Here is a 26,144-nt window from a genome sequence, read left to right as displayed (position 1 = left end):
TTCGTCGACGAGACACGTCACCTCGTCGACGAGTCCTTCATTAAATTCGTCATCGAAACCCTGTACTCGTCGACGAAATTCAGAGCAGCCCATTCTTCGCTCGGTAGTTTCTCGTCGACGAAACGCTGTATTCATTGATGAATTTCCTTATGCACTTGTCGACGAAACCCTGTATTCGTCGACAAATTTCCCTATGCACTCGTCGACGAATCCCTGTATTTGTCGACAAGTCCTAGCAATTCGTTGATATTATTATTATCTCCAAAATGCGATGTCATCGACGAAGTCTATCGCCTCCTTCTGTTCCTGTTTCCATTTTCCTCTCTCTTTAATATTTAAATATCAGTATTTTCTGGGTCGTTACAAATATTTTATGACAGAATGTGATTTATACTGGCTTATGAGAAATATAGAAAATATAGATATGATATTTTGATACCTAGAAATGTGATTTATACAGACATGATATTTTTGATATTGAGATTACTATGGAAATTATAGGAATGGGAACCCTAATGGACCAGTGATGTAATTGAGAGCATGGTACCTTTGCTAGGAAATGAGTCAATGCAACCATACTTCTCGGGAAGAGTGTTGGTATTGGAAGTCGATTGGGTCTGCGAAGAGATGTTTATTGTCCCTGGGTCTGAACTAGGCTGCGGTGGGCCAATCGTACTACAGACAAGAATTTTTTTGGCTTAGCCTGGTGGGCTAACCATGGCTAAATCCTGCCTTCGGATTGCATAACTCGATCATGTGGGGTGACTACATGATGGTGATATATGGATGTCCACTCAAGTTGGTTGCTCATTACAGACATGATGAAACTACGTTTACAGACATGTTGGGTTTCGAACACAGGAAAACGTATTGAGCATATACATATTTTTTGAGAAAATTGTTGACCTTATAGGTCACGCCCGGTTTTGATAATGACAAATACTACTGTATTTAATAAACATCTAGTTCATCTGCGTAAAGAAATACTTCAAACTTTTATGGTCGGAGAAGATCTCACACTGCTCACCGTACAGGTAATGCCTCCAAATCTTTAGTGCGTGTACCACTACAGCCAACTCAAGATCATGGGTAGGGTAGTTCTTCTCATATTCTTTCAATTGCCTGGATGCATACGCCACTACCCTGCCATGCTGCATTAATACACAGCCAAGTCCCTTCAAGGACGCATCACTGTAAATGGTATACCCTTCACCCCCACATGGGATGATCAACACTGGTGTTGTGACTAGTCTCTGCTTCAGCTCCTGAAAACTCTGCTCACAACTATCGTCCCACTCAAATCTAACATTCTTCCTTGTCAGTCGTGTCAAGGGCCCTGACAAAGCTGAGAATCTCTCAACAAAACGACGGTAATAGCTTGCTAGCCCCAAGAAACTCCTGATCTCGTGGACGTTTCTCGGTCTAGCCCAATTCATTACAGCCTCAATCTTGCTAGGATCCACAAAAATACCGTCTCCAGATACAACATGCCCCAAGAACACGACCTTCTCCAGCCAAAATTCACATTTACTAAACTTGGCGTACAACTTCTTTTCCCGAAGTGTCTGCAAAACCTGCCTCAAGTGCGTCTCATGCTCCTCATAGTTCCTAGAATAGACCAGTACATCATCAATAAAAACAACAACAAACTGGTCTAGGTATTGATGGAAGACTCTATTCATCAAGTCCATAAATACCGCAGGAGCATTCGTTAAACCAAACGGCATCACTAGAAACTCGTAATGCCCATACTTAGTCCTGAAGGCCGTCTTTGAGACGTCTTCTACTTTCACCTTCACTTGATGGTAGCCAGATCTGAGGTCAAACTTCGAATACACCCGTGTACCCTGGAGCTGGTCAAACAAATCATCGATACGGGATAGAGGATACCTATTCTTGACACTTTATTTATCTCCCTATAGTCTATACACATCCTCATAGTCCCGTCTTTCTTTTTCACAAACAAAACTGGAGCTCTCCATGGAGATACACTGGGCCGTATGAAGCCCTTATCTAGCAGATCTTGTAACTGATTCTTCAATTCTGCTAACTCCACTGGTGCCATTCGATAAGGTACTTTAGAAATTGGCGCTGTACCGGGAGGTAGATCAATAGAGAAATCCACCTCACGGTCGGGTGGCAAGCCTGGTAACTCATCTGGAAAAACATCCACAAACTCCTTCACTACAAGCGTGCTAGCAAGTTTCAACTCATTCTCTAACATCTCTTTCACAACCGTCACAAACCCCTGACAACCACTCAGCAGTAGTCTCCTGGCCTGAATAGTTGAAACTAGCTGAGGCGGGGATTGTACATGCGACCCTACAAACTTGAATTCTGCTTCCCCCAGGGGTCTAAATATCACCTTTCGTGCACGACAATCTATGCTGGCAAAATTAGCTGCTAGCTAATCCATGCCAAATATAACGTCAAACCCATGCATGTCTAACACTATCAAATCAGCAGACAATGTTTTCCCCTGAATCTCTACTGGGCAGTCGCGGAATACCCTACCACACCTCACTACCGACCCAGTCGGTGTAGATACCAACAGTTCAACATCTAATGATTGTGTTTCAGCCTCACATAATTTAATACACCCCAAGGACACAAACGAGTGTGTAGCTCCTGAATCAAATAATGCAATAACTTTAAAAGAAAGCATAATGACCATACCTGTCACCACGTCACCTGACACCTCAGCCTCACCCGGCGTCAGAGTAAACACCCTAGCTGGAGCCGTATTCCTCTGCTGGCCCCCTCGTGGTGCCTGATAACCTCCCCGATATGGTCTAGGAGCTGGAACTGCATCTGGTGGAGTAGGACAGTCTCGTACCATGTGCCCCGATCTACCGCAGTGATAGCACACCGGAGCTGCATCTGGCAGGGTAGGATAATCTCGCACTATATGTCCCGATCTACCGCAGCGGTAGCACACTACACCACCAGCTCGACACTCTCCCTAGTGTCTCCTACCACAAGTCTGACAAACTGGAGGACCTTGCCTTGTCTGCACCTGGCGTCCTCCCGTCTCCTGTCTCCGCCCTCTACCATGATTACCTCTCTTCCACTGACCCGACCTGTAACCCTGCTAGTAGCTTGTAGATGCAGATCTCTTCCTTTGTCCCGGCTCATCCGCATCAAGACGCTCACCAATCTCTGCCAAGGCCGCCCTATCGACTAACTCAGCGAAGTCCTGGATCCGCAGCACCACCACTTGCCTAAATATACTCCGCCTCAAGCCTCTCTCAAACTGCCTCGCCTTCTTCACCTCATCAGGAACAATGTATGGCGCGAATCGAGAAAGCTCGATAAAACGTGCTGCATACTGCTGAATGGATAGCTATCCCTGCTTCAGACTCAGGAACTCTTCTACCTTAGCCTCCCTCACAGTAGCTGGAAAATATCTGTCAAAGAACAGATCTTTAAACCGGTCCCATGTCATAGCTATTGGAGTCACCCTCTGCTGCTCTAATAGTCTCACCGCAGTCCACCACCTCTCAGCCTCTCCTGTCAATTTATAGGTGGCAAAGAGGACCCTCTGTTCCTCAGTACATTGCAGCACAGCCAAGATTTTCTCAATCTCCTGCATCCAGTTCTCAGCGGCTATAGGATCAACTCCACCTGAGAACGCCGGAGGATTCATCTTTGTAAATTTCTCTATAGTGCACCAATGGCCTGTAGATGGACCACTCTGCTCCCTCAAGCTTCTAGCAATCTTAGCCATAACCTGCTGAGCCACGCTACGTAATACCGCATCAGAGTCGGTCCTAGCTGTACCTGATGGTTCTGCTCCATCACTGCTACTCGCATGGGCACTATTTCCTTCTGGATCCATCCTGGAAAATAGTAGTTGCAATTCAGTAATCCTATCATCATAATTTACCCACCTATCCTCACCACTCATCTCAACATTTCTAACTCATTGTTAATCCCCAGTCCTACATTCTAGGAACACAACCCGACAATAGCTTACTATGGTTTTCCTGAAATCGTCACCCCAGGAAAAACACAAAAACTACCACGGAAGTCCTGCCTCTAGACTGTAGAACAAAACCTCAAATCATTCCTAAACTCTGGTATTGTTCCTGCTGCACTCTAAAGTCTACAGAACCTAGCAACCTATGCTCTGATACCAACAGTAACGACCTGCTCCTTTTTCACATATTTTTTTTTATATAAATAAATTATCATCACATCATACATTCCAACTCAGCAAGTCACAATCCACCTGAGCCCGTGGGCATCAGGGATATAACAAAACATATAGCAGAAGCCTACGCAGTAGAAAGTATAAAATCATATACATCTCATCATAATGTGCATAACACATACCAGAGTCACTACAATTACTATCTCACAGTATATACATCTCAAAAATGAAATCTAGGGACAATCCCCACAAAACCTAACTGTCCCTACCAAAAACTTACCCTTCCAAAAAGGGCAACAACTGATTTAGATCAGCGGGGCTTTTCCTGCTCTCCTATTAGGGGTTCCTGAAAAATGTATAAGAGTTAGGGGTGAGACACCTCTCAGTAAGGGAAAAAAACTAATACCAGTGTGTGGCAACATGAGTATTCTGTGTTCTACATATACCATACATAACATATTCAATACTGTTTATCAAATTTGGGAAAACATATGCATATCAAAACATGGCAGAACATACTGCGTTTTCATAAACATTTCTCATCTCATATCATAATAATAATAACATAAAAACAATCCTGGTAGGTTAGCTGGCTGTTGTCATGTATTACCCCCACATGACTGGGTTGTGTGGCCCGAAGGCGGGACCTGACAATGGTTGGCCGACCACTGCCAAGTCAAACAGTAGTCTGTAGGTCCGATGGGTCTACCCAGACTGGTCCGTACACCAGGGGCGATAACAACACACTTCTTGAAAATAACCACATCGACCATCCAATCTCACACCACTCCGTACAGCGGCTTTAACACAGATATCATGATCACGAGGACCATGGACACATAGCAACGGTACCGTGCAAGTGCTAGCCTAGACCAAGCTAACCAGGTTCTGATATTATATACATATACTAAAACCGTGATACATAAATATCTCATATCATTTATTTTCACATCAATCATATCATTTCACATATATACGTGTATCATGAAAATCATCGACCCGTACGCCGGTATTACACATTTTAACATAGCACGGCCCGTATGCCGGCAAATCACATAGCACAGCCCGTACGCTGGCAAATCACATAGCACGGCCAGTACACCGGCAAATCTCATCCACATAGCAAGGCCCATACGCCGGCAAATCACATATACATATAAAAATATCTTGGCCCGTACGCCGATTTTCCATCATAGAAATCCATATCGTCCCCATTCCAAAAAAAAATAGTATTTCACAACATTTTTATACTCATGCCACACTAAACAAATTTTCTACGTATTCAACATATCATCATTAAAATAGTATTTTCCAAATATAAATCATATATATAAATATATTTATTTTTCTTGAAACCAAATGCTACATATATATACATACATTTTCTCAAAACGAAACTAGCTTAGTTTATTCCCTTACCTGATTCCTGAAAAGCCCCTAAGAAAATCTTCCCTTGTAGCCACTTGGTTCTCAACTCAACACCCTGAAAGTAAAAACTCGCAGAATTAAAGTTTAGTATTTTCGTACGTACAACATTTTCTATAACTACCATTAAGTCAAATTTGACTTAAAAAGTCTTACCTCAACTTAGGGATGATTCCCAACGTTCCCAATCAACACCTTGGAACTGAAAATTTTCAGTATTAAAGTTCAGTATTTTTACGCGTATATCACTTTCTTCAACTGTCAAAAATCCAAATATTGAATATAAAGCCTTACCTTGGATTTGGGATGAAATCCAACTTCGTTTCCCTGACGATCCACTCCGGTAGACTTGTAGAGAACTTCGCCAGGAGCGCCGTGGTGGCTTCAGTTTGTTGATCCGGCGTAAAATTAGCCCAAAATCGAAGAGAGAGAGAGAGTCGTAGGAGAGAGAGAGAGAGAGAGAGAGAGAGAGAGAGAGAGAGAGAGAGAGAGAGAGAGCACTTCCAAAAAAAAAATCCAAGTAAGCTTCTTGAAGAAGCTTTCCACTTTCTATATATATATATACACACACACACACACACACATATATATATACATGCTTCAATATATATATATATATATATATATATATATATATATATTTTCCTTATCATACTATTCATTTTACTTGTTAATTTAATTAATTAATTTTATTTTATTATTTTATTATTATATTTTTTTTAATTTTATTTTTTTCTCGGTTACTACAATTGAGATATTCTATTGATTGATATTCTTGAGGCTTATCTGATATTCTGTGTGAACACATTTTATTGAAATACCCTGAGATACACAGATTGCTTGTTAGACACTCTCACGTACTTACTACACTGATAGAAAACATAGTTGAGAGTTGAAATATTTAGATCACACAGAGCTTACATTTTAAATCATCTGTGGTGTTTGTATTTGTGCGCATTTGTGGTACAAATCTGCTTTACGTGAAAGCACCAATATATTGTACCGTTTGATTGTATATCTGAGAGATTCCAGGCGTGGCCTGAGGGGGCGGTAATCCAGCCCGGTAAGGATTGGTGAAGGTTGAGGTCAGCCTTGTGGTAATTTGACCTGGTTTGTATAGGTGCCGCTCCACCCGTTTAAGTGAGCAAGTTATTGTGATAATCCTTGTGCTGGTTAGCCAAGGCGGGGACGTAGGCAGTTGGTCGAACCTCAATAACATATCTGCGTGTCCTCCTTTCTTTACTGCTTTCTGGTGCTTGTGTGATTGTTTAAACTGCTTTATTTAATTTCTGGTATATTTACATTTGCATTAGATTGACCATAGGCTTGTAAACATACTGCTGTTAGGAGGAATACCTAGGAGATAAATTTTAAAAATACCAATTCACCCCCCTCTTGGGATCACGGGAAAGCTAACCAAAATACATGGTTGCAAATGTATATATATATATATATATATATATATATATATATATATATATATATATATATATGTATATGGATATGAGTACAAATTTCATGATTACTCAGTTAAAATATTTATTAAATAAACGTGTTTTGATTCTTTTAAGCTCATATTGCCACACACTGGCAATAATTTATTTCATCTTACTAGGATGTGTCTCACTCCTTAATATTTTAACATTTCAAAAAATCCAGAGAGACGAGTTTAGAAAGCTTCGGACAGGATTAGTGGTTTTGGGGATTGAAATTAGAGCCAGTGAGACACTGTTGTTTTATCTGTGTATAGATATGTTTATGTACCTTGAGTTATATAAGTGGTTTTGGGAGAGAGATATTTTTATATTATGATGGTATTAGTACTCTAGTATGTATTGTATATGAGATATATGTATATTATGTTTGCGCTGTATTGTAATATAGCTTATGGACAGTCATACCCGGTAACCCACTTAGGGGTTGGGCGGTTTATATATGGTATCATAGTTTCATGCATGAACAAAAAAAATGTAATAGAATTTTCGGGTCATCACAAAATATCATATTTTTAGTCTTTTCCTCATTTTTCAATTCTAAATTTAAGTCTTCTATTTGATTTTCATTAAACAACTTACTAAAGTAACTTCGCCATCTATCTTTTATGTCTTCGTCCTTAACCAAGACAATAAACATCCTCACTTTTTATATATTTTACATTTCCTAAGTCCTTACTTTTCATTTCTCTAATTTTAGCAAGTTTAAATATATCCCTTTCCCTTTTTTGTATTTAATCTGTCATACAAACTATTAAATGATCTGTATTTAACTTGACTAATAGCCTTTTTTGTATCATTTCTCGTTTCTTTATACTTTTCAAAGTTATTTATGCTTCTACATTTTTACTATGTTTTATATCAAATTCTTTGTCTTATGACTTTTTGGACATCTTTACCTCACTACCAGCTTTCTTTACTATTCGAGAATCTCCCCCTTAATTCACCTAAAATCTCTCTTGCTATCTTTATAATAGAGCTAGCTAATCTATTCTAAAAAATATTTGTTTCTATCCCATCCTCTATAGTCCAACCCTATATTTGATCATTTTATTTTTAAACTTTATTATATTTTCTTCGTTTAGGTTCCATCACCTAGTTCTTTTATACTAATTTATTTTATCATTTTCTTCTATTTTTAGTACATATATCTAATACTATGACTCTATGTTGTGTGGTAAGCTTTCACCTGAAATAACTTTACAATCTTTCATGATAAATGATCTACCCTCTTAATTAAAAAAAAAAAAAAATCTATTTGACTTCTATTTTTTCTACTTTTAAAGATTATTAAGTGTTTTCTCTTTTCTTAAAGCAAGTTTTTATTGTAATACAATCATATGACATGATGAAGCCTAAGATCATCTATCTAGACTCATTTTTGTCTTCATATCCATATCCTCTATATCATTTCATGACTTTTATTATCCCTACCAATGTGTTCATTCCGATGTCTTCTTATGAATATTTTCTCAGTCCTTGATATGTTTTGTATAATTGGTACTATCCACATATTCCTGAAATTCTCTCTTAATATTTTCTGTTAAGTTTACTTGAGATGCACAAGTAATAATGATATTTATTATCTTTTGGCCCAATACCATCTTAATTTTTATAATTCTATTTCCTACTTTGATTATGTGTGAAAAAAATTAAGACATTGCATCACAGGTTGAGTTAAAAATTCGTAAAAAGAAACTTTAAAAATAAAATTTAATAGTACTATCACAAAATTTATAATAATAAAGTATTAAATTGATTCATGTGTATTTTAGTTATTTATATTCCCTTAAGAAAAAAAATACAAAATTAGAATATCACGTGCAAAGCACGTGCCTTTTTTAGTAGTAACAAGCTGCTAGGAAAATTCGGAGAAGTGATCTTTTCTTCCCTAAGATTAAATAATTAAAAGAGGAGAGAGAGAGAGAAGGCAAAGGAAAATTCAGGAAAGGAGGCCGAAAGGATAACCATAATCTACCCCTTAGCCACGATCTTCCCTGGAATCCCTTTTCCTTCTCTGTCTCCAAACTTATCTCTGTTGATTGTTGATCAATCGAGTGATCATTTACATATATCTCTAATCAGATGAAGCCGTGATCAATCCTGGTAGAAGAAGAAGAAGAAGAAGATCAATAACAACAAAAGAAGCTTCTCTCTCACTCGGGCCGTCGCCAAGAAAATCTCGCTCATTGAAGCTTTTCTATTCGCTGTTGAACTCCTCATATATAATCCATTACAGCTCCGGAGGGAAAGAGAGAGATTAATCTAACAATCGATCGAGCGAACCCTAATGGGTCAAGCCATTCGCAAGCTGTTTGACGCCTTCTTCGGCAACAGTGAGATGAGGGTATGGTCGCGCTCTCTCTCTGCGTAGAGTCTCCGCTATCGGTTCTACAGTATTTGATGATTAATTTTAGTACGAATTTCGTTTTTGTTCTTGATTAATTTTTTGAGGGTTGTTTTTCTCTTTGGCTTTTCTTAAGCTTAGTTTCACTTATGCAAATTTAATTATGGTTCTCTGTCCTCCCCAGGAGTTCAGGTAAAAGGGAAATTATTCTGCTGTTGTTGTAATTTTATTTTGGATTGCAGAGGCAAATCATCTGTAGCATATGTTTTGATTCTCAGTGTTCGTGAATCTGGGACCAGTACTTTTGTAGCGACTATTGCTAAAAACTCTATTATTTTACAAATTTGTGACTCAGTTTTTGGGTGTCATTAAATTAAGCGAATTTGATATTTAGACCACTTCCCAGTCAATCTCCTACTCAATCAATCTTAAATCAAATCTCTAACTGGTCCTCATTCTAAGAGAACGAAACTAAATGATTCCATTTTTAGCAGCTGCTGTCAAAACTAAATTCATATACCATAATGGCAGTTGGCATAAAGTTCATGAAAAAGAGTTTTTGAAACTGAGTTTTGAACCCTGATACTCGCAATCTTATTAATCTTTTTAGGAGACCCTGCAAACTTGTTCTTAAGTGAGGAAATTGGGGACTATGTGGAGGTGTACCATCAATATCTTGCCTCACAAGAATTAGCAGTATTGACATAGGAATCTGAAGAGTTCTGTATTTAGTGCAATCAAAATGCAACCTTAGTATTGCAGTCATACATAGCTGTTTCTGGATGCCATTCTATGCCTGAAGTTCTGAACCTAGCAATGTATGATATTTAAGACAAGTTTGGATGTGGTAACATTTTAAGATGGGGATCTTTAACAATCTCACTTTTACCAGTCTGCATTAAGTTTTTTGGTTGGCTGCAGGGTAAATGTTTCTTGTGCATTGTACTGGGTACGTTTTGTTTATGATGGTTTTTTCCATGTAAATGATAACTTGCCGTAAAGTGCCCACAATTGAACAATAACTAACTAATTTGGTGTCATTTGTGAGGAAAAAAAGCAGTTCCTGACTGCCACTTGATTACACATTGCCTGAGTGTGGGTGGGTTCTCTTTGAAACTTCCGTAAATCTTTCGTTTATCCACCACTTGCAATTTTATGTGTTTGAGAAAGCCATTACTTGTTTTGTTATTTTGTCAAACACTCAAACTTAGTTTCTTAAACCAGCACTGAAATAACTCTCTCTCTCTCTCTCTCTCTCTCTCTCTCTCTCTATATATATATATATATATATATATATATTTTCTAACATAAACTTTTATTTTCAGTTATGGTTTCTATTATGCATGTTTTATCCATTTTTCATCATATGAATGTCTTTGCATCTTTACTTATTAAAAACTGTAGATTTTTTCTCCCTGATTCTCTTAATATTTGCTCTTAAAATCATTGACTTTTGGGATTCTTTCTTATTGAAGTTTTTTATTGGGTTGGAATAGGTTGTCATGCTTGGCTTGGATGCAGCCGGTAAAACAACCATACTGTACAAATTGCACATTGGAGAAGTGTTGTCAACTGTTCCTACAATTGGTAGATTACCCTCACCCCATAAGTTAATCTCCTGCCATTATGATTTTTACTCAATTTTGGAGTAAACTATTTTCAACTGTTGTGCTACTGTGAGTCTGTGTGTCCTATGTGATTTTGTGTTACTTATAAATCTGTCATGCTTTTCAACTTTTCTTTTTGGTTAATCAGTGTAAAAAAATATGAGTTTCAGGAAATTTTTTTATGCAACACTTGGTGTGTTTTGACATGCTCTGACATGTCTATAAATTTGTTTGTGTGTTTTGGTTAGGGCCTGGGGGTCTTAGGGCATTTATTTTCTTTCTGCCATTCAGTGATATCTCATGTCATCTACCAATTTCACGACTTGAATGATTGAATCACTTTGGCAGAGAGATTTAATCTTCATCAAAAACCTGATTAATGTCTTGAAAGTATGCCTCCTCTGTGCATCTTTGAATTTAACTTGTATATTTGTTTGATTCATGATATGCTGTCAATAGGTATGGTTGGAGTCAAATTTTACAAGTATTTATAACCAAGTGTTTGGATTGAGACTTCACTTTGTAATCCAAACTCTCATTTGGATTCATTTTGTTAAGACTGAATATGAATTTCTTAGGATGTCGAAACAAACCTAGGTTAATATTGTTTGTGCAGGATTACATAGGAAGTTTTGAAATTTCCAAAAAAAAAAAGGAAGAAACTATTTTGGGTTGACATCTTCATGTATCGTTGGAGCAAAAGGTTTTCTGCAACTGTGAGAACTCTACTAACCCTAGCGTCTCACTCTAAAAGGACTTGTCATCTTCTTCTTCTTCCTTGTGGACCTTAAGGACAAAAGTTCCGAGAAACAAGGAGAGCAGTTAAAAAAGTAACTAAAGAAATTGTAAGTGATAGAAGCTTGAGTTTTGACACTTATCTGTGGAATGCCGTTATTTTTTCCGAATTTATGGATGAAGAAGTTTCACTTTAAGTGTTTACAATAGCTTGATCACTCTTTGTTATCATCTTTAGGATTTTTATTTTTTAATTAAATTTTGGTCATCGACAATTTTATTGATGTATCCATGACCTACTCTGTATTTTCTCTTGCCAACATCTGTTTCAGTGCGTGATAATTTTGGGAAACCACATTTGTTTTGGTGATCGCCACTCCCACAGGATTTCTGATAAAGAATTGTTTTGACAGTGAAATGCTAGTATAGTGGGTCTTGGGGATTCATAGTTGTTTCTAGACTTGAGCATGGATCTGAGCTCAGGTCTGGCTTGATATTTGGAGGTCTGGAGAGATATATTAAGCACAATTACAGTTCAAGCCCAACCCAATGAGACCCAACCAGTATCAGGTCTGGGCCTACTTGGCGGGTTGGGCCCCCATGCATGTGCCCAGATCCAGTAACAACTATGAAGAGGGAAGGAGGGGGTGGCCTCCCCTCTCCATATAAATATCCTAACCCCCTAAAAAAATCATATATTGTCTGAGCCTAAATGGGTTAGCCCGGGCTACCCCTATTTTGTTTGGCAGGCCCCCGCACCTACCATTCCAGATTTAAAGTAAATTTTTCCAGAACACTGTTTTGCTTAGCAAGAGCCTGATTGTGCTCGGTTCTAGTTATTCCTCTTGGATTAAACGTTGATATCCATTACATAGCTAGTATTTGTCCTTATGCTATTTTGTGTTTCTTAGTCATTTTTTATGGTGAACTCACAGTAAAGTGGATTTATGCCATCTTGGTGGAGTTCCAGTTGAATTTACTTCATGTTGATTTTTACTGATATTGTGTAGGTTTCAATGTGGAGAAAGTTCAATATAAGAATGTCATGTTCACTGTGTGGGATGTAGGCGGACAAGAGAAACTAAGGCCACTGTGGAGGCATTACTTCAACAATACAGATGGACTGGTACTAATTAGTGATAATGATCCTGTATTGCTTTATAATAATTCCTATTTGGTTTTTTTAGTGACTTTCCTATGTCATGTTATAGTTATTATGTATATTTGTGTTGTTGTTTGCCATTTGACAACTTATGCCTCAATGGCCCTGCGTTATAGTAAAAGTGGCATAGTGTACACTTTGTATACTGGATACTTTGATTGATTGTTTTTGTATGTTTTTTCCTTCATGCAGTCCTGCGTTTATTAATAAAAACCAAATCCTATGTGTTGAAGTGTTTTTTGTGGCTGCAGATATACGTTGTTGATTCCTTAGATCGAGAAAGAATTGGAAAAGCGAAGGCAGAGTTTCAGGTTGTGACTCTGACTGGTATAAAAGTTTTAACACTGTCACTGGATTATGGTTGCCAAGTTGACTTGGTTTATCTTCATTCAGGCCATTATTAGAGATCCGTTTATGCTGAATAGTGTCATTTTGGTGTTTGCAAATAAGCAGGACATGGTACGTTTCATTATCTTGCACACCACTTTCAAAATGCACTTTTATGCATCTCTGTTTAAAATCTCTAATGAAGATGTAATCGTGGCTGCTAATTTGTGACATGGATGTGAATTTTTTTCACAATAACCCTGAAAAAAGTGAATATTTCTAACATATTAGCATGTGTCTCATAGCTGTGACCCTTCTTGAAGTAGAAATAGCTTCCATGGCATGCACAAGGAACTGCCAGCCTAATGCCCAGTTAGCGCCATCATGTAGTAGTGAGTGTTCTGTTCATGGGATGGATGAAGAGTTGTGATTATCTGCTAACTGCAGGGTGTGTGCCTGCCGTGTACTCTTTTAGTATTACTCTTACTTTATGACGAGGAGCACCTCAGGAAACCCAGAAATAAAACTGTAATTTAAAAACTACGTAGCTTGAAGTAGTTTTAACACTTGGACCGTGAAATTTGAATAGCCACAAACTTTTTATCCTTGCTTTTGACTTCCTTTACTTCAATTCCGCTGTCTGTACCTTCTGTACTCTCCTTCATCAATCTTCTGAAAGTTAGGGGGGTGGGGGCGCAAAGTTTTTGAAGTGCATTTTCAGTGGGTTCTTGCCTAACTGTAGGAGTATCTGTTGTGGCCTTTAATAAGTTTTGCACAAGAGCATCTGTTTTGGTCTTTAATAAGGTCACACAATTTTGGATGTTTCCAAAGTCTTGAAAAGAAATCATTCAAATCTAGAAAAATGTTCTTTGTTTGTAATTATGGTTGCAAATTTTTTGTGGTTAGCATGATCTTATATAATCAAATGCATGATGGGCTCAGATGCTGAATGCTATTTACAAAAATGGCGGTGACATGGTTTTGAAGAGAATAGGATTATATATGTTGCAAAAACACGTGCTGTGCTATAAGAATTCTAGGACAGCATATCATTTTTTTTGCACTGTGAATCTGTGATTTTGCTTGGAGGATCTGGAATTAGTTATTTAGTGTTTTGGGAGAACATTGGGTTTGTCCTGTATTGTTGGAGGAACTGTTGGCTATTTCTTTTGAGGGTTTTGGAAGAAGGATAAGGCTGTGTTATGGAATGTGGTATTTTGGCGGCGTTGTATGGGTTATAGTTGGAGCGTAATGCATGGATCTTTTGGGGAGAAAATTGAATTGGCAGCTGGTTTTAGAAAATTTTCACTACTTGGTCTCTTTGTGGTGCATTGGGTTTGGTTTTTTAAGGGGATTAGCTTTGTGGAAGTTCAGCGAGATTGGAGGAATCTTTTGACTTGATTTTTCCTCTTCTTTATCTGTTGTTTTTTAGTTTTTCTTTGGGTTTGTTCCAGAATTTTCTTGGGAGATGTCTTATTTTACTTTTTGTAAATTCTTCTCCTGTTAATGAAATCTCTTATTTTCCTATAATATATGCACACACACACACACACACATGATGTAAAAGTACAAAAATATGGCAGAATGAAAACTGAAGCTGATGATGAGAGAAGCAGGAGCAAACTAGGTGATCCCTATGTTAACTTGTAAGCTCAACTTTTGGTTAGTTCCAAATTCTCTGCTCCCAAGTGGTACCATACCGTCTTGAACTTCAAGTACCAGCAAAAACTTTGTTAACTGTAACCCATACTATATTTAGCCTGTGAAGATGCTTATGTACCATTGTCTGCCAAAGTTTTAATTGAATCAACTAGCTCATCAACGTGTACAAGAGAACCAATTTATCCCAAAATTGGAATGGTTTGAAGTGCAAACACCACTCATTTGAAACATTAAAACAGGAATATGGATTTCATATAAGAAGTTGTGTTTTTGGCTGTCATTTATGTTTTTGGATTGGGGCTCTTGGTGAGCATCCTCGCCTGAGCAGCAGAGGCCCAATTCCCTCTTCCAATCGACATAATGTTTTCATCATCTTTACCTTCTTGTTTTTCCTTCTTTGACTATCATTGTCTCTCTCATCGTCATCATTTTCTTTTTACTTTTTTCTTTTATTATTATTATTGTTTGATTCAAGAAAGAGAGAAGCAATCACTTGAGGGAGAAAAATCATCCCTTAGTCACTGTTATTTCCATTTAAAAACCAGCTACAACAAGAGGTTCATGTTCTTCTCTTTCCTGTTCTTTATGTTTTTTTTCCATCAAAATACCGCACCAGTTTTAGGGGAAAACCTATTGAAGTCCCCAACGTGTTTTCCTTTTCAGGTTGTCCATTCACAAACCCCTAATATCACTCATTCTGAATCCATTGTTGTCACTTAGGATCTCTACTTCCACCTTTTTTTTTTATTGCACCCATCTCCCTTTTTCCAAACTTTGGCGATCCATCCATGGATAACAACCAGAACAACTTTTTGAAGATCTCCCCATGCTTTCTTTGCACTGTGCATCCATTAGCCACTGTTATTTTTGGTGATAGTTTCTGCTCTTCTCCTTCCTTTTATTTGATCGCAAAAGAAATATATTAAGATGGAGAAACAAGAGAATTACAACCTAGGAGAGGATGAGATCCTAAAAGTAGAAAATCCAACCCTAATTAAGAAAGAACCTCTCTAAGCGCCTCCTTCGTAATTAATAGAGCTCTTATTCTTGCCAGCCCCCACTGACCGTTGGTCTCTTTTCTTTTAGCCTCATCCAATCGAACTTCTTTCTCTCCATGATCCTGTTGCAAACCCATATCAGCCAGAAGTTTTTGAGTACCTACATCCTGCACACTGACCTCCTTCACAGGGGTCGGTAATAACTCATCCCTACATTGATTAATCACAGCCAAATCTACACCCAAGCCTCCCTCCTCAAATACAGTTATATCCTCCAAACCTTAAACGGAGGAGGTACTAAGGAAAGATCCCTAGGTGCATCAGAAGAGTCTGAAACATAGCCCATTTTTCTGTGAATCTCATCCAACAAAAGATCAATATCACATGTGAAATCACTATCATACTCATTGTCCTCATCTAAGATATCCCCGCCTTGTCTGAAATGATTTTCTCCTTTATCAAATCATACTTTGGAACAATTCTGAGGATTCCGCAACATAAAACTTTCCTGCATCATCTATTTTTTTTAAAATTTACCTCCATGAATAAATTCATACAATGAGACAAATAAGTAGTAAACTTTTCCTACTTTTCCTTTCCTTCCCTGTTGATCGATGCTTATACACAATATTTTCACCCATTTTACACTCTTTTTCATCCTTTCTTTTACCAGATTCTCATCTCCTGTGTACATGAACCATCACCAAAACGTTCCCCAATCTGGCCTCCCAACTGACTGCAAGAGATTCTGGCTTCCAGCTGACTGCTGGAGATTCTGATCTCTAACTGGTTGCAGCTCCTGTTCCTCCAGAGACTTTCCTCTCATTACTCCCCACCCCCCTCTGATGAACAATCCTCCTTGCAGCAATATGTAGAATTTTAGGCTTCTGTGCTACTTGAAACCCCAAGAAGAAACCTTTGACCCTCATTAGAAAATTTATCAACTCCCTGCGCTATCTCACCTTCCTCCTGGGCTCGGACAGTACTTTATATATACTGAACATGTTCTTGGCTCAACTAGGAAGAAAGTGCACTTCATATCAAACTCATTTTCATCCTGAGTTGGGCCTGTTGAACTGACTGGCCCAACAACAAAGACCTTTCCCCTTTTTCAAAAACCTAGCCCAGGTCCAATATAGACATGGTCTTAAATTTCCATGAAAAAAACCATTGAAATTTCTGCTTTCCACCACCCTTGAATTAGAAATGTCAGGCAATTTCCACCTTACCAAATTTCCATAGAAATTCCCACAAATAATCTGGAATTTATTGAAATTTCAAAATTTTAGAAAAATTTATTGAAATTTTAACTGTAAAATAAGACGTCCTTGAGATTGAAAGCCCAATTTGAAATTTCCCTTTCAATGAATCTTTTCTTCATTTATTGAAACTCAAGACTATTATGTGAAGAACATGAATGATGGCTTTCAAACATTTGAAATTGCATGAAAATATAAATTTAGATATTAGACACAACATTTTATATGTACATTTATGTCTAAATTATATGTATTTATATGGTAAATAATATTCAATTTATTTATGATTTCATCTATATTAATTGATTATGTTTAGTATGATTATTATATTACAGTTATTGCACCTTATATACCACATACATTGAAGTTTTTCATTTATAATATTTTAGTTCTAAATCTTGTAATTATGTTTATTAGCAAGTTCTAAAGTTTCATAAAAGAATTCCATGCTTTGCTACTAATTTCCATCATTTTTTTCAATTGAAAATTGACGCCAGACTTGAAATTTTTTATTGAATTTTCTGTACTTTTGTATCCTCAAAATTGCAGACAAACTCGAAATTTAAGACCTTAATATAAACAGAAAACGCCCAGCCCAAACTTTCTCCCTTCTTCCTACCAACATTATATGTAGTTTTAGCAAGATGAACAACTCATTAATAGGTAAAAAATCATTTTAGTTTTTTTCTTTAAATAGAAAAAGAAGCTTTATTGAACTAAAAAGGAGAAATAGATGCAATAAAGGAGATTTATTTTATTATTTTAAAAAAAAAACAACAAATGAAGCCTTTAGTCTCACTAGATGGTGTTGGTTACATGAATCTTTTTTCGCCAATTCACGCAATCATGGGAAATTTCCTTTAAAAAAATTCAGGATTATTAAATCCTTATTTACTATCTCATTCCAAGTTATTTTAAGTTTACTTTTACTCCTACTATCCCTCGGAGTAACTTGCTCGCTCTTCCTCATTGGCATCCTATTTGACCTATGTTGCAGGTGCCAAAACCATTTGAGTTGTCATTCCCTTATCTTATCTTCTACAAGACCTATGCCTAACTACCACGAATATGTTCATTTTTTAATTTATCTTTTAATACCAATCATCCATCTTAGCATGCTAATCTCGACAACTTTTACTTTTTGGATTTATTGTTTCTTAGTCGCCCAACATTCTAACCCATATAGCATAGCTGGTCTTATAGCCATTCTATAAAACTTCCCTTTTAATTTTAAAGGCATTCTACAATCACATAGCATGCTCAAAGCACTTCTCTATTTTATCCAACCTAATTTAAATCCATGCATTACACCTTCTTTAGTCTCTCCTTCAGCTTGAATAGTAGATCTAAGTTACCAAAATCTACTAGTGTTATTGATTTCTTGATCATAAAGTGTAACCTTTTCTCCAATAGTTCTCCTACTATGGTTGAGATTACATTTTGTATATTCTGTCTTATTTCTATCCTAAAACTGCTAGATTCTAAAGCTTCTTTTCATAATTCTAGCTTAGATTCTACTCCACCCCTAATTTTATCAATCAAGATAGTATCATCTTCAAACAACATACACTATGGAACCTCATTTTGGATACTCCTAATAAGTTCATTCATCACTTGAGCAAAAAGATAAGGTTTTGAAGTTGATCCTCGATGTACACCTATTGTGATTGGGAATTCTCTAGCCTCTCCAACGAGTAGTTGTAATGTTAGTCATTACTCTATCGTTCATATCCTTAATGACATTAGTATAATTTTTTTTTCTTTCTAAAACCACCTTAGAACTTCCCTATGTATCCTATTATACTCTTTCTCTAAATGAATAAATAACATATGCACGTCATCTTATTTTTCCTAAACTTTTCATTAATCCTTTTATAAGATATATAGCTTTTGTAGTATATCTCTCAAGCAGAAAACCAAATTAATTTTTCTAAGACCTTTGTTTCTAAGTTTAATCTTTGTTCAACTACCCTTTCCTACAGTTTTATTGTATGACTCATAAGTTTAATTTCTTGATAGTTATTTTTTGAATATCTCCTTTATTTTTGTGTATAGGTATTAAAGTTCTTTTCCTCCATTCGTCTAACATTTTCTTAGTTTTTATAATTTTGTTAAATAAATTAGTTAACCATATAATTCCATTATTACCTAGGCATTTTTAAACTTTAATTGGGATGTTATCTGGTTTTATAGATTTTTCAATCTTTTTTATTGCAAAATTAACTTCAGTAATTATAGTTTGCAAATAAATCTCATATTTTTAGCCTTGACCTCATTTGTCAATTCTAAGTTGAAGCCTTCTACTTGGTTTTCAGTAAATAGCTTACCAAAATAACTTCGTCAGCTTTCTTTTATGTCTTCTTCCTTAACCAAGACATATCGTTCTCACTTTTACATTTTACAATTTACATTACCTAAATCCCTGCTCTTTCTTTCTCTAGCTCCAGCAAGTTTAAATATGTCTCTTTCCCCTTCTTTTGTTTTAATTTAGCATATAAATTTCAAATGATCTATGTTTAGCTTAACTAATGGCCTTTTTTGCATCTTTTCTCGCCTCTTTACACTTTCAAATTTTTCTATGTTTTCTATGTTTTTGTCATGTTTTATACCAAATTCTTTTTGTCTCTACAACTTTTTAGACATTTTGATCCCATTACCAACTTTCTTTGCTAACTTTATTAAAATCTCATTTTAATAAAGCTAACTATCCTACTTCGAAGAATGTTTGTGTCTACACCATCCTGTATTGTCCAATTGCCATTCTGATAATTTTATCTTTAATTCTGTGATATTTTCTTCCATTAGGTTCCACCACCATGTTCTCTTGCATTGATTTATATAATCCTTTCTATAATACATACATCTAACCCAAAAACTTTATGTTGTATATCAATTTAATGAAGCTGCTCACAATGTATCAAAAACTGCACAATTCCAAAAAGTTATCCTTCTTCTATCCTTTCCATAACACTAAAAATTCACTGCTATAAAATCATGAAGGCATGAATCTGTGACTCAGTGGAGCCAAGCAAACCTTCCCAAAGCAGGAGAACAAGTTGTCCCACAAAAACCTCACCACCCCAAGGAATGTTAAATTTTTTTGAAGACCAGAAGACTCTTCTGAAGTTGCTTTGGGAGAGAGTTACTTTCCTTGCTTCTTTTTAGGTCATTCTTTTGTGGGTTTTGAGGGTCTTTTTCTGTCCAATATCCATAGGTATTGGAAGGCTGCCTTGATTTAACTCTTTATTTTTATTTGTCTTTATTTTTGGGAGGATGCAATCCTCCTTTGTAATTTTCTCTGATCTTGCTTTAATGAAAACAAACAGCCCATCTCAGTGGGCATCTTGGCAGCAGTGTCCCTCAAAGTATCTTGAGCTTCAAGCCCAAAGAGAAGCCAAATTCCTTATCCTATTCGAAAGAAGCCCAACTGATAATTTCTTTTTAGAATGTTCTAGCATTGTTTTCCATCCAAATTCCCCATAACATAGCAAAAAAAGCACACCTCCACAATCTCTTCTGATCCTTACCTTTCCCAAAACCAGTAAAAGATATAGGCATTGACTTTGGATAATCCTGCAGTCCCGCACTACACAAAAAAAAAAAAAAATCCCAGAAAAGAATATTTCCCAAATCCCAAGCAAAAGAGCAATGTAAAAACAAATGAGATGCGTCCTCAAAACTATTCCCACACATGACACATAGCAGGAGACAAGGCTTTAGAAGGCCTCCTACTCTGCAGCTGATTGTTGGAGTTAAATCTATTAAATGCCACGAGCCAAACGAACGCATTTATTTTAGAAGGAACTTTTGTTGTGCAAATACCCAACAGAGAGGGAAATGCACGTCCACCTTAATACAGTGAGAAAAGAAAAACTTGCACAAATAACTTTAGAAGGATCCAAAGACCAAACTCTACCATTACTCGTAATGGAGATATAGCAACCCTTCAGTACAATGAGCAAATTAGACAACTCCCCGGTCTCTCCATCCATCAAATCCCTTCCAAAATGGAAGTCTGAAAAGGAATCCCTCTCAAGAATAAGAAATGAGGAAATCACATCATTATGATGAGAAAAAATTTGATATAAGTGAGCAAAGGAACAGGACGAAGCATCCCCCATCACTGCCACTGCCACCTATGCACCCTCCTAAAACCTAATATGGTTACCTCTGCAAAGTTAAAACTTTTTTATTGGGGTAGGGGTAGACCTAAAATAGTTTGGGAGGAGATAGTGAGTAAGGATTTAGTATCCCTGAATCTGTCAAAAGAAATGATCCATGATCGCATAAATTGGCAGAAAAGGATTCATATAGCCGACCCCACCTAGTGGGACTTAAGGCTTGGTTTTGTTGTTGTTGTTGTTGTTGCCAAAGGGAATTCACGTCCAAGGGAAACTGTCATAATCATCTTGCCAAAAGGGCAGTGTTTTTTTAAGGTTCCGAACTACCAAGACTCAACCCTCCTCCTTCCTTCGACCGACACACCACTTCCCATGTAACCAAAGGATCTCTCTCCTCCCCTACACCTGACTAAAGAAAATTCCTCGTTACCTTCTCAAGATTTTGAAATAACAGTCCTAGAATGTGAGCAAGTAAGATTAACAGGCCTAACACCACTCTTACCCAAGTTAATTCTAAGAAAAAACACTAAAAAATCTGCAGTATAGTGAGAATATTTACATAGGAATCAATGTGGTCATCTAAGAATATGATGGTTTCACCAAAAAAATGCAAATGCGATACCACCACCTCCTCCTTAGTCCTTACCCACCTTAGGACCCCTCACAATCCCCTTATTTGCTGCTCTATCAATCAATCCCAACACATCCACCATAGGACAAATAAAAAAGGTGATAAAGGGATCTTCTTGTCTAAATCCCCCCCTTCTCTCTCTATCTAGAATAATCAAACCATTCTTTAGGATGCCTGTTAATAATCACACTGAAAAATAAGCATTAGAAAGACAGCCCCTAAATCAATTCCTCCACCTATCACCAAAATCTTTTCTCCCAAGAACCCTACCCAAGAACTCCTTACTAATTCTCACAAGCCTCCTCAAAGTCCAGTTTAAACACAATTGCCTTCTTTCTATGGCAAACATCCTCCACCAACCTTTTGCAATTAAGATAGCTAGCACAAACAATTTGCCTCCCTCCTACAAAAGCACTTGCGCAAGCGAAATAGTATCACTAAGGACAGAACTTGACTTAGTAGCAAGCAACTTAGCAATGATCTTATACGCTTCAGATTCTAAACTGCATTTAAGTCATAACGTTACTCTTCATTTTATAGTTAGTAGGATCTTACACTTTTATTTCATTATTATGCATTGCAGGCTCAACTTATATTGTGCACTCTTCATATTTTTGTTTTTTATTTTTTATTATTTCAGTTATGTTCTTTGACAGTTTATGGAAGGACTATCTCTTGGTATGGTTTCTTGTTCAAGCTTAAATTTGTAAGATCAGAATGGCATGCAAAAAGCTTAGAAAATATATGCATTTTATTAATATTCTTTTGTGAGTGTACTAATATTAAATTTAAATATAACTAATGCAATAAAAAACAATAACAAAAAAAAAAAAAATGGAGATAGGAAATGCTGGTACGCATCACCAGTACATGTAAGGTTGGTCATGTTATAAATAAAGAATGTGGTAAAAATGCATGTTGCTAGCACTAGATTGTAGATTTTTAGTAGCAGAGATTTTAGAGATTTTAGGCAGGTTGAATTTCTAATACTATAAAGGGGATTCCCCTCTTGGTGTCATCTTTCTAAAATATCAAATTTATCCCTATAATTACCAAAGATTATTCCAAAATACTCCTTTCACTACTTACAACTATTCCAAAATACCCTTATAATTATGTCAAATTTATCTCTAATGCTATAAAGGGGTTTCCCCCTTTGGTGTCATCTTTCAAAAATGTCAAATTTATCCCTATAACTACCAACAATTATTCCAAAATACTCCTTTAACTACTTACAACTATTCCAAAATACCTTTATAATTATGTCAAATTTATCCTTATTGCTTCTAATTATCCCAAAGTACTCCTTTAGCCATCTACAATTATTCCAAAATGCCCTTATACTATTTAATTTTTATTATTATTTTCTTATTAATTTTAAAAAAATAAAGAGTCACGAAGCTTGCACATAGTGTGTGCCCATGGCTATTGATACTAATGTTCATTAGTTCGACCTATAAGAAGACAATAACGGGTGTTGATCCTGAGTGGACCAATAAAACACCTCTTCCCCCCCCCCCCCCACCCCCCAAAAAAAAGGCAGCTATGTCCTATCTTCATTAATTTTTTTGTTTAGGTTTTTGTTTTTTATTGCAGGAGTTCTCTTAATAAAATTAGTACATTCATCAGGCCATGGAGGATCGCTTGTGAATTATTCTAGGTGATCATTATTTGTTTGAAGATTTAGAAATCTATAATTTTGTTTTAAATTAGAAAATTTAGATATGTTAGAAGTTTAGTTAGAGTTTATTTGTGTATTTTAAGTACTTTGGGTTATTTTGTAATTTACATGTTTAGTTTGGATTATTTTATGATTATCTGTTAGTAGAAGTGGGTATAAGTGCTGGACATGTAAGTTATTATACAGTCATCATTTTGAAACCAGATTTGCTGTGCATTTCCCCTCTCGCTCTCTCTCTCTCTCTCTCTCTCTCTCTCTGCCCCCACAGATTCTCTTCTTCCTTCTTCGCCCTCCTCCACCATCTCTGTTCTTTTCTGCCCCTAATTCTGTCTCTTTCCCCTCTTCTATTTCTGAGTCCTCTGTTCTGTCCTCCTGTTGCTTCTTCTTCTTCTTCTTCTTCTTAATTCTCTCCCCTAATTTTCTCAATTCTTTCTCTATTTCTGAATTCTAATACTTGTCCCACTGTCATACGGGGTTATTGTTTGCTCATATAATTTTTGTTTGATTTGTAAATTTTAACATTCATGACACATCAACCCGAATGTCCATAAAAGTTACAAGTTATTTATTCTTGAATTGTCATCTTTCTATTTTTTTTTCCCTGGTAAATGTGTGTGCTGTTTCAGAAAGGAGCAATGACCCCGAGGGAAGTATGTGAAGGACTTGGTCTCTTTGATCTGAAGAACAGAAAATGGCATATACAAGGGACCTGTGCTCTTAGGGGAGATGGCCTGTATGAGGGCTTGGACTGGTTGGCTGGAACTCTCAAGGAATTAAGAGCCTCTGGTTACTCCTCTGTGGGTCCCTCATCCTTCTAACTGATCAGGTTAAGAACACCATCTTGAACATATCAATGAAGATACTGATCATCCATCTGTTTCCTTCAGCTCATTTTTTATCCATTTCATTTGGCAGGTTTAAGGCACTGAGGGTTGCCAATGGATCTATGGAGACTCAAGTCAACCAATCACACAATTTCCAGAGTCCAGAACTAATTGATTTTTCAGTCTGCGTTTAAAGCTAATGTAAAGTTTTCCTAGGGTGCATACTCCTGGTCACCCTGAAATGTGTATATTGGGATGCTGCCAGCCATATTGTCAATGGAGATTTTGGCTGCAGGATGTTTCTGTGGTGTCAATTCTTAGATGTATCATTGTTCGTATTAATGAAGGTTTTCTCTTACCCATAAAAAAAAATGTAGGTCTGATTTGGCAATGGGGGTCTGTATCTGCTTTGGATGCCCCCCTAAAGCTATTTGAATGTGCAATATAAAGGTGATTTAGTTGTAATTTTTGGCTCCGCATTTCCCCTCTCTCACATCTATATATAGACTTGGGTTTTTATGATTGATGCTATACGCAAATGGTTAACTTGCTTCCTAGGATGTATATACACTTGAATTCTCAATTCAGGATTGGGTATTGTCATATTTCACCGAGTGGCTAATTAGCAACTTATTTCCTTTAAGCCTGTGCCGTGGCTGCATGACGTGCCCTGGCACATGTCAACCCCACTTGTCCCCAGAAGATTTCTGTGCAATTATTTGCAGGTTGCTAGAAATTTTTGGCTCTAGTTTTTGTCTTTACCTGCTTTGTTTTGCTCTTATTTGAGTTGAGAAGATGTTGTAGCAGAAGGTGCATTGTGTACTAGATGAGGGTTTTTGAACTGAAGCAAATGGCAATTTGCTTCGGTTGAGGTCAAAACCATTCCTTCTATATGCCTATTAGAGCTGTTTGTTCTGTAGGATATGCTCGTCATCTGCAACACCATACGCTCCAGCTTGAGAGGTAGGCTTTGGGAAGCAATTCTTAGGATATCATGTTTAACCATGTTTTGTTTAATACAACTAGGCCTAGTTAGATTCTCCAAAAATATATGAAAATAAAAATTGACTAGAACTTAGTTTACAAAATGGAATGGTATAGGAAGAATGGAATGAAAATTTGAACATGATGCATGATGAAATTAAGTAATAAATTTAATTCTGTTCCATTTTTTAGGTATCAAAATGTACAGTAAGTCGAGCAAGCATTATGTGGAGATTTTGAAAAACTGTTGATTGGTTTGTCATTTCAAGGCTCTGATGTGGGCATATGCTACTTAAAAGATACATGAATTTAGAATTTATCAATCACAAAATGTGTTTTTATTTATAGAATTCACACGAGTAAAAGATATATTTTTAGTTTAAATTTAAGTGATGTGATTCTCATAACTTTAATTATTTATAGGTTTGAAAATTTCTTTGTACTCACAGCATAGTCTCCATAGCGAATAAAAACTTTGATTGGTTAGTCCAAAGGTGCATCTACCTGTGCATTCTATATATTTGATTCTCTTCTAACTCTTCTTGATTAAAAAATTAGATTTGTTCATATTCTCTCTACCTTTTCCCAACGTTCCTCAAGATCTATATAGCAACTGAGGAAGGAAAAAAATAAAGTAAAAACAAGAAAGAAATCATTTTTTAATTATTTGGCTATTTGCTCCATACATCAAACATTATTCAAAATGAAAATTTGATCAATGTGATTAAAAATTTT

The 26,144-nt window shown here is 36.6% G+C and overlaps 1 protein-coding gene across 1 annotated transcript; it reads left to right on the top strand.

Moving 5' to 3' along the window:
* The first annotated feature begins 8,941 nt into the window (after positions 1 to 8,941).
* On the top strand, positions 8,942 to 24,890 carry LOC131159675 (uncharacterized). Its single transcript, XM_058114755.1, has 7 exons — positions 8,942 to 9,418; positions 10,915 to 11,005; positions 12,771 to 12,886; positions 13,174 to 13,233; positions 13,316 to 13,381; positions 24,228 to 24,427; positions 24,517 to 24,890. The coding sequence occupies exons 1-6, from the start codon at positions 9,362 to 9,364 to the stop codon at positions 24,417 to 24,419; spliced, it is 582 nt and encodes a 193-aa protein (XP_057970738.1). The 5' UTR covers positions 8,942 to 9,361; the 3' UTR covers positions 24,420 to 24,427; positions 24,517 to 24,890.
* Positions 24,891 to 26,144: the final 1,254 nt, after the last annotated feature.

The sequence above is a fragment of the Malania oleifera genome, chromosome 7 (genome assembly GCF_029873635.1).
Source record: "Malania oleifera isolate guangnan ecotype guangnan chromosome 7, ASM2987363v1, whole genome shotgun sequence".
Taxonomy (NCBI): domain Eukaryota; kingdom Viridiplantae; phylum Streptophyta; class Magnoliopsida; order Santalales; family Ximeniaceae; genus Malania; species Malania oleifera.
Note: the sequence above shows the minus strand (reverse complement) of the source record. Positions and strands in the feature narration are given on the sequence as shown.